Here is a 9272-nt window from a genome sequence, read left to right as displayed (position 1 = left end):
AAAGGATACACTATTTAAGCTCAATGTTTCTCTCAGAATGATATCCTTCTATTTCTTGTTTGGGATCAGTGCATTCAATTTTTTAGCATTGTCAATCTTTATGGTGCATAGGTAGGAGGAGGAGATATGTGAATCTCCCTAAATAAGGCATGTGTTTCACAATTCCAATAGCAGATTGATCTTGAATAAATTCTTTAAAATTTGTCTCAATCAAGCTGAATTTCAAATGTTAGTTTAAATCAAGTAATAGAGAACAATATAATACATACATATTTTAGTATGATTGAATCCATTTATCATTGGACAACACTTATTAATAGTAGAAAGATTTATATAAGTGATTTAAAGTCCTTTGGACACGTGATAAAAGGCACGGTGGACGAGCCACTGGTTTTCAACATATGTTTTATTAACAGTGCATTTGACACTAGATATTATTTAATAAAAACAAGTATTGTAATATAGGGTGGACGATAATCATAAATAAAACTAAAAGTTCATAAGGATATTACAATATAGGTCCAAATGATGTGTCATGTACTCTTACACTTAAAGAATTAGCAATCATAGATTTATATCTTTTTTTCATCGAAACTAAAGGGAATGAGTGAATCATCCAATGATGGATCGTCCAATTCTAACAATGAGTTCATTAAAAATTGAAGAATTTGTCCATGTTTTTTTTATGAGTTGATCATGTCAATGCATTTATGTCACAAGTAGAACCCTTATCAATAAGAAAAGGCACTAAAAGATGAGTTTTGGATCATGTCAATGCATGAGGAGTTAAACTAATTTAAAAGAAACAAAGTATGAGAATCGGTACCTTATACTAAAAACATGAGCATCATTGATACTAAATTGGTGTTTAGAATAAATTGGATGAACATGGTTTGATTACTAGAAACAACGTAAGGTTAGTAGCCAATGGCTATAACCAGCAAAAGGGTAGATACTTTTGTGAAACCTATGCTCCGTTAGCTAGGTTAGAGGTTCTAAGAGTGCTACTTACTTAAGCTTATGTTATGAACTTCAAGTTATACCAAATGGATGTAAAAAGTGTTTTCCTAAATGGATACATTGATAAGGAAGTTTATGTTTCCAAACCTCCCAGTTTTGAGGATCACAAATATCCAAATCATGTATACAAGCTTAAGAAAACCCTTTATGGACTTAAACAAGCACCAAAACAATGGAGTGAGAGACTTAGAAACTTCCATCTTGAACAAAAGTTTGAGAGAGGAAAGGTTGATAAAACACTTTTTATTAAAAAGTCCTCTCATAACATTTTGCTTGTGCAAGTTTATATTGATGACATCATTTTTTCCACTAATTAATTTATTTGTGAAGATTTTGTGCACAAGATGTAGGGGTAGTTAGAAATGTCAATGATGAGGGAGTTGAACTACTTTCTTGGTGTACAAGTGAAGCAAATGAACCATAGAACATTTCTCCATCAAAGAAAATACTACAAGGAACTTCTCAAGAAATTTGAGATGGATAAATCAAGGAGGCTGCATCTCTTATAGCGGTATCAACGGTTTCCCTACTTTATTTGACTGCAAGTAGACCAAACATAATGTTTAGTGTTTGGATGTGTCACTTTTCAGCTGTGAAAATGATCATGAAATACCTTAGAGGAACTTTAGATGTTGGTTTCTGGTGCCCTAAAGGTACTGGGATCTCTCTTGTAGGATACTCAGATTCGGATTTTGCAGGATGCAAGTTAGATAGGAAAAACACTAGTGTCACTTGCCACTTGTTGGGTAATTGTCTAGTGTCTTGGAATAGTAAGAAGCAAGCATGTGTTGCATTGTTTAATGATGCATAAACTATGTATGCACAAGGGCAAGTGTATCCTATACAGTAGTAACAATGGACCTAAGTTCGGATATCGTACCCAAGGGACCAGTTGTGTTCCCAATAGCTAAAATTATTAAACAAAACAGTGGAAGGAATATTAAAAGCGAGTAGAGTTATTTTGGTGATTTTTGTTTTTAAAGAAAACAAGTAAAATCAGATAAACGAGAAATTTGAGTGATATTAAAAACGACTTGAGATTATGATTCACTAGTACCCTTTTCTCCCAACCTTGTTCTTATGAAATTCCTACCCCAATTTAATTACCAATTCCCAAAGTCACCTAAATCCTTTGATCCAGGTCAATAGATGCTTCTGTCTTAAATCAATATTCCAATGATAATGAATATACCAATTTAAGGCCAAGGATAAAATAAAGTCTAGAGATGACTAATTTAAAGATAAACTAATCTATTGGAGATTAACCAAACAATTTGATCATGTAATTCGGTATAAAACATTCACTACCTAGATCTATCAAATACATGTGGATGATCACAATTGTATATTCAATTAAGTTAAGATTGGTCAAGTTTTAATTGACAATAAAAATAAGATAGATAATTAATTAACATAAAATATCAAAGAATTTCATTAAAAATAAGGGAAGGAGTACAATTGAACAATTACATCATAACCTTGGACTAGGAGAGACTAACTGCTCATGGTTAAAACAAATCTACAAAGCCTAGAAGAAATTAACATAAATATAACAATAGGAAAGGAACAATGATCATAATTTGTCCTCATCGGCGATGGTGGCGGCGGTAAAAATGACGATCGTGTTGATGGTGACGATCGCGGTGGTGATTGTTGTTGTGGTGCTAGTCTTGACATAAATTATTCTTTTTTATATAAAGGATATAAATTTAATCTTTAAGATATTTGATTTTTTATTTGATAAATCTTATAGAGATTTTATTCTTAAATAATATTTTAATTTTAATTTAAAATATTTTAATCTTAACCTTATTTTAATCTAACAATTGAGATTAATCACACAATTGTGTCCTAAATCAAAGTGTCTATGTGTGTGTCATGGTTAATTGCTGTGCACGAAGAAGGAAGAAGTCCCTGAAACAATAAAGTCATACAAAATCACTTAGGTTTAGGAACTAGGTTCACGATAAAGTACAATTAAATCAGTGCATAAGAGAAAGATAGACGAAGTGCTAAAATAATTAATAAACTTCATATGATTCTAGAACAAAGGAAACAAGGGTAATTAAGGCAACTCATTTTGAATGAGAAACTAAATAAACTAGCCGGCTGATCTATGCATCGTCAAAAGCAGAGTGTAGTGTTATCTTTCTCTTCGTTTCTTCCACAGGTCTCCAAGCATAAGAAAACACTTTTGCATTGTTTGTCACTCTTTATGGTCTATAAAGTAATAGAAACTTATGATACAGAAAAACCAAGTAACCAAGTTGTGAACAAGATGAAGAAGAAGCTTTCTCTTTATGCTTTTTTGCTCAATTTGAGTCTCTTGGTTCTTCTTCCTTACAGCAAAGCCACTCAGGCTGATAAGCTTCAAGATTTGATTCTGTCTAAGAGCTCGCAGAAGCCACCTGTGACCCTTTCTTGGGCAGAGGAAGATGCGTTGAAAACTCATTCTTCTGCATATGTTGCATCCCAAGAGGGGCAAAAGGAAGCTGACAAGATTGTCGCATTGCCTGGCCAACCCTATGGGGTGAATTTTGACCAATATTCAGGCTATGTCACTGTTGATCCAGAGGCCGGAAGAGCACTTTTCTATTATTTTGTGGAGTCTTCATATAACCCTTCGACTAAACCTTTAGTATTGTGGCTAAATGGAGGTAAAAAAAAAAACTGACATTGCTTCAACATTTTCTTTTCATGTGTCTTAATTTCCTATGTATATCTTGCCATTTTTTAAGCAAAAAGCACAAGATAAGAGGTGATGTTGTTTACTTTAGGAGAATTTCAACTGTCCCTTTAAGGCATGGTTCTAAAACAAAAGTAGAAAATAGTGAATGAAAAAGAATGTATTTATTATATTAAAATATAAAAAATATTTAATACTTATTTTTTACTAATATGAAACATTTTAAAAAATATTTTTTGGCTTTTGTAATTTAGCATTTTTTTTAACTTTTTGTAAAATTATTATTTTTTATTTTAATCCTCTAAAATGCATTTTTTTGTTTTTTATCCTTAAACAACTTTACACAACTCTTTGAATAGATAAAAAAATATTATCTAAAGTTCTTTAAAAACGAAAAAAACACATATTTTATAAGAACTAAAATAAAAAAAAATTACAAACACAAAAATGAAAAAAATATTAAATTACAAAAATGTAAAAGATATTTAAACCTTAAAAAAATACATTAATTGTATCATCAACGTGCTTGTTACCAAGGTGCTTATTTTTATTTAGATGGTATATCTTCACTTTTCAGTTTTCGTAGTAGTGAAACAAAAATATCGGTTGATATTGATCATCGTTATCTGAACTTTACAGATTAACATCTCCGTGTAAACTAAACTTGAACATTTTGAGTCATAGATTTTGAAATTCACAGGACCTGGTTGTTCCTCACTGGGGTATGGTGCCTTTGAGGAATTGGGACCTTTCAGAATAAACTCTGATGGCAAAACACTATATCGCAACAAATATGCTTGGAATGTAGGTGAGGCTGTCATCAAAGTGATTGTTTTTCAATAACCTTTGAGATGAACTTCTGTGACATGAATAACTCAACAAAAAATGGTGCACCATGCAGTGGCAAATGTGTTGTTCTTAGAATCCCCTGCTGGAGTGGGCTTTTCCTACTCAAATACTATTTCTGACTATGAGCATTCAGGAGATAAGTCAACTGCAAAAGATGCCTATGTTTTCCTGATCAATTGGCTAGAGAGGTTTCCAGAGTACAAAACCCGCGATTTTTACATAACTGGAGAGAGCTATGCTGGCCATTATGTGCCTCAGCTTGCATACACTATTTTGGTGAACAATAAATTCAGTCAACAAAATATTAACCTCAAAGGCATTGCTGTATGTTTTCTAAGAATCTTACTGAAAACTATGCCTATGTGATATCATGTCACTTCCCATCTCACCTTTCTAAATTCTTGATTCGTACTGAAAATTTCAGATAGGGAATGCTTGGATTGATGATGTTACAAGTTTGAAGGGGATATATGATTACATATGGACTCATGCTTTGAGCTCAGATCAAACTCATGAGTTGATTGAGAAGTACTGCGATTTCACTTCTGAAAACGTTTCTGCGATATGTGCCAATGCAACAAGAACAGCCTTTGAGGAGAATGGAAACATAGACCCTTATAACATCTATGCTCCACTGTGTCAGGACTCTTCTCTTAAAAATGGATCAACTGGTTCTGTAAGTAATACTCCTATATCTTGGTGTACGTCAATCGTCATTATTTCATAATAGGCAAAATATTTCAAAATTGTACAAAGAAATGAAATTCATTTATTTATTTTAATAGTGACACCAATTTTGAACTAAATTACCAAAATAAGCAGATTATAGAAATCACACACAAGCAATTTGATTCTGTCATCTGATTCTCTTCTCCATCTCCATCTCTCTCTTTTTTCTTTTTCTTTTTTTTTTTTTTGGTCACTGCTTACAAGTAATTTTCAATGGCCTCTGACACTTAATTTCAGGTATATGATTTTGACCCGTGTTCTGATTACTACGGGGAAGCCTATCTAAATAGGCCAGAGGTCCAATTAGCTCTTCATGCAAAACCCACAAACTGGACCCACTGCAGGTAATTTACAATAACTTGGGAAATCACAAAACATTACTAACCTATTTGCATGTTTGAAAGAATGTTTATTTTTTTATTATTTTAATCATTAATAATATCACACTATTTTTACTTTATTTCCTGTTTCCAAATAATTACATAGAAAATAATGAAAACAACTCAATCTTATATGTGCAATTTCCTATATAAATATTTAAAAACAAGAAGTATATATAGGAAAATTAAAATGCAACATTTTTGTAATTATTTATCCAACCAAGAAATGAAAATAAAATTCGTCTTCTCAAATAAAACACTGGTATATGCAGGGACGGATTTAGGGGAGTAAGCAGGGGCATTCGTCTCCCTCCTCCCTCAAGATCCATGAGAAGAAAAATAAAATAAATTATAAATAAATTAATGTTGATAAAAATAAATTAATAAAAATAGAATATTGAGTTAATATTTATTTAATTTTCTTCTAGTAGTAATTTTACATCTAATTTTATACATAAGTTTAATAATAAATATTTTTATGAAAATTTTTATTTATCAAATAATTATTTATTAGAAATTAAATGATTGTGTAAAAAAAAAATCCTGCGCCCTTTATAACACTCCTACATCCATTCCTGCGTATATGTTAAATGCTAACCAAGCATGTATATCATATTTTGCAAAAATTTACAGTGATATAATAAACTGGAACGACAGTCCAGCTAGCATCCTACCCGTCATCAAGTATCTCATCGACAGTGACATTGGATTGTGGATATACAGGCAAGTTCAATTTCTGTAAAGTATAATCGAACAATGCCATGACTAGTTGAAGCCACTAGAACCATGATAATGACATAGTTACCCTTGAATAGCTATCTACTTTTCTACTTTTATTTTAGGCTTAAATATATCTAATAAATATTCAATTTTTTATTTATTTATTTTCTAATAATTTTTGTTTGGGTTGAATTCCTAATTAATATAACAACAATTTTACTTTTAGTCTTAACATAGTCTTTTAGTCTCTCTAAATAAACGAATTTTATATTTTCCCTCTGATAATTTTTTTCATTTATTATTAGTCACTAATAAAATTTGTTAATTTATCAAAGAGTAAAACTAAATGTAAAGACTAAAAATAAAATTAGTTTTATTATAGACTCAAAACAAAACAAAAATTCATTAAGAAATAAACACAAAAATTAGATATTTATTAAGGAAAAAAATATATTTAATCTTGATTTTTTTATAATTAACCTTTAGGAAGCCTTACGTATTCTGATTTCCTTGGGAAATCCTTTTCCAATGACAAAGCTCCACTACCCTACCCATAACCATGTTTTTGAATTCAACTAATTCTGTCACTCTAGTTGAATAATGAGGTTTGAACTTTGTTTTTATGTATTCCTAGTACTAAATTTAGATGATGTGTTCTTCTACAGTGGTGATACTGATTCAGTTGTTCCAGTCACATCTTCAAGATATTCAATCAACACCCTCAAGCTCCCTATCCAGGTTCCTTGGCGTCCATGGTATTCTGGAAATGAGGTACTGAAATTAATCTCTTGATATTTTTATATTACTTCCTTTCTTTTAACATTGTCTTTCAATCTCCAAGAATATTTAAAAAAGATTTTTGAGTATTGCCTTCAACACAACCGTTCCCAATCGCAATAAAACACAGTTGACTGTGCATGGTTACAAACTTAGAAACTTCAAGTCTTTTGAGCAATTCATTGAGATTGGAAAACGGTTCGGTTTATCAGGATTACCAAACAGACAGCAGAAAGCCATTAAGATGAAAGTGTTCGTGTCAACTACTGCTATATATTATATTCTAATTAAACATGAAAAACAAGGTTTTATAAAATAGCCTGCCACTATAATTGCAGCCGCATAAACTAATTTGTGCATAATTTTGTCAATATCAAGGATTGTGATATAACAGCATCCTATGAAGTATGGATTCTGACATATATGAACACGGGTCACAACAAGGATATGGATATTTTAATACAATTAATGTTTAAAATCTAAGGAACAGGGACTCCATATACATACACAAACAAGAGACTCTAATGAAATTAAATATTAGTAACATATAACAAAATATCTAAATCGATGATAAATTCTTCTTCTTAAACCAACAACTTTCTATATTTTTTCAAGTGTATGATCAGTTGTGTAAAGATGATAACTTAAGTATTCAAACAAACAAAAAGTAATCTTTAAATTAGACCCCTAATAAGAAGTGTAGGACAAGTGTTCAACACAATGACATGACAAACAAGAGAAGTGTTCGTGCTTCATAAATAGTATCTACAATCATGATAAAAAAATTATGTCCATACTGAATTATTGAATTTTCTTCTAGACCAATTAATTTTCTCTTTTTGAACATGGTCGATTTCTCATCATCACAGGTTGGAGGATATGTGGTTAAATACAACGGTGTGACATTTGTTACAGTAAGAGGAGCGGGACATCTGGTTCCAAGCTGGCAACCATCGCGGACTCTGACTTTGATATTTTCATTCCTCCATGGAAGCTTGCCTCCTACTTCACCATGGAAGGGTTTCTAGGCATGATCCGTGTGTTGAAATTTTAAAATCCATTGACTTTAGATTCAATTTGTGCAATCTCTATTATTAGTTAGATTAAAATGAAGGTTTCAATTTCGAATAAAAGTTTTGTTATGTATTAGTTGATTGTCATGCCATGTAACTTCCTTTTGTGCATGGCCGAAAGATGCTCTTGCTCGTTATGTTAGTATAACAAGTTTGCTTTTTGATGTATCAGTTTAATTTATCAAAGACAAACAATGATTTGCATTTGCAATTATACATGTATTGCATCGTGTGTATGTGTGTAAATTGATTTATATATGGGACATGGGAGCGGGAGGGGATCCACTTACTTCAAGAGTAAGTTTAAAAAGTTACTCCTAATCTAGACCGTTTACTTTACTTCAAACAATATATGGCCCAGATTAATCTGATATGCTATATTTGTGTATGAGATATAAGATATATTCATAAAAGGAAGGAGATATTTTGTATGGAGGATGTAAGGAGCTTCTCAATATTTAAATTCCTAATCATTACAAGTTTTTATGAAAGGAAAACTTGTGTATCCTTATAAGTTTTTGTGGAACTTGTCAAACTCATGTTACAAGTTTTTGTGAAACTTGTCAAACTCATTTTCATATTTAACAGGTTTTTGCGGAACTTGGAAACCCATTGGCATTACCCCTCTCTCCAATTGGGAGGTGGAGTGACCCCCTCTTCAAGTGGCTGATTTTTTTAATATCAAGAAACTCATCTTTATAGATCGAAAATCATAATATGAAAAAGGAAACAAGTCCTAAATATAGATAATATCTTTAAATCTAGATAATATCTTAAGAAAGATAATATCTTTAAATCTAGATAATATCTTAGGAAAGATAATATCCTTTTTAATTCTAAAAGAGATCATAAAGATTTAAAACAAATAACCTTAAAAGATAAATTAAATTATTCTTTTCTAAAAACTAAAGATGTCAGACATATTTCCCAACATAAATAACTAATTATTCACACATGACCTCTTCTTCTCAACCCTACTACTAGGTGATCTTGAGCAAACAATCATGCAACTCTTTTTGTAGTGTTATTTCTCTCCCA

General features: G+C 31.2%; 1 protein-coding gene across 1 annotated transcript; it reads left to right on the top strand.

Annotated features, from left to right (window-relative positions):
- The first annotated feature begins 3298 nt into the window (after nt 1–3298).
- LOC100790394 (serine carboxypeptidase 1) lies at nt 3299–8884 on the top strand. The gene is made up of 9 exons (XM_006578435.4): nt 3299–3677; nt 4407–4514; nt 4608–4879; nt 4980–5238; nt 5526–5628; nt 6298–6387; nt 7050–7155; nt 8031–8181; nt 8823–8884. The coding sequence occupies exons 1-9, from the start codon at nt 3299–3301 to the stop codon at nt 8882–8884; spliced, it is 1530 nt and encodes a 509-aa protein (XP_006578498.2).
- The last annotated feature ends 388 nt before the right edge of the window (nt 8885–9272 follow it).

Source organism: Glycine max, chromosome 20, assembly GCF_000004515.6.
Source record: "Glycine max cultivar Williams 82 chromosome 20, Glycine_max_v4.0, whole genome shotgun sequence".
In the NCBI taxonomy this organism is placed as follows: Eukaryota; Viridiplantae; Streptophyta; class Magnoliopsida; order Fabales; family Fabaceae; genus Glycine; species Glycine max.
Note: the sequence above shows the minus strand (reverse complement) of the source record. Positions and strands in the feature narration are given on the sequence as shown.

Excerpts from the sequence above, each read along its gene's own strand:
- LOC100790394 (XM_006578435.4), top strand. The coding sequence starts at position 3,299 with ATGAAGAAGAAGCTTTCTCTTTATGCTTTTTTGCTCAATTTGAGTCTC. Across the intron at positions 6,388-7,049 it reads ATTGGATTGTGGATATACAG|TGGTGATACTGATTCAGTTG; the intron begins GCAAGTTCAATT and ends GTTCTTCTACAG. Across the intron at positions 7,156-8,030 it reads CATGGTATTCTGGAAATGAG|GTTGGAGGATATGTGGTTAA; the intron begins GTACTGAAATTA and ends TCATCATCACAG.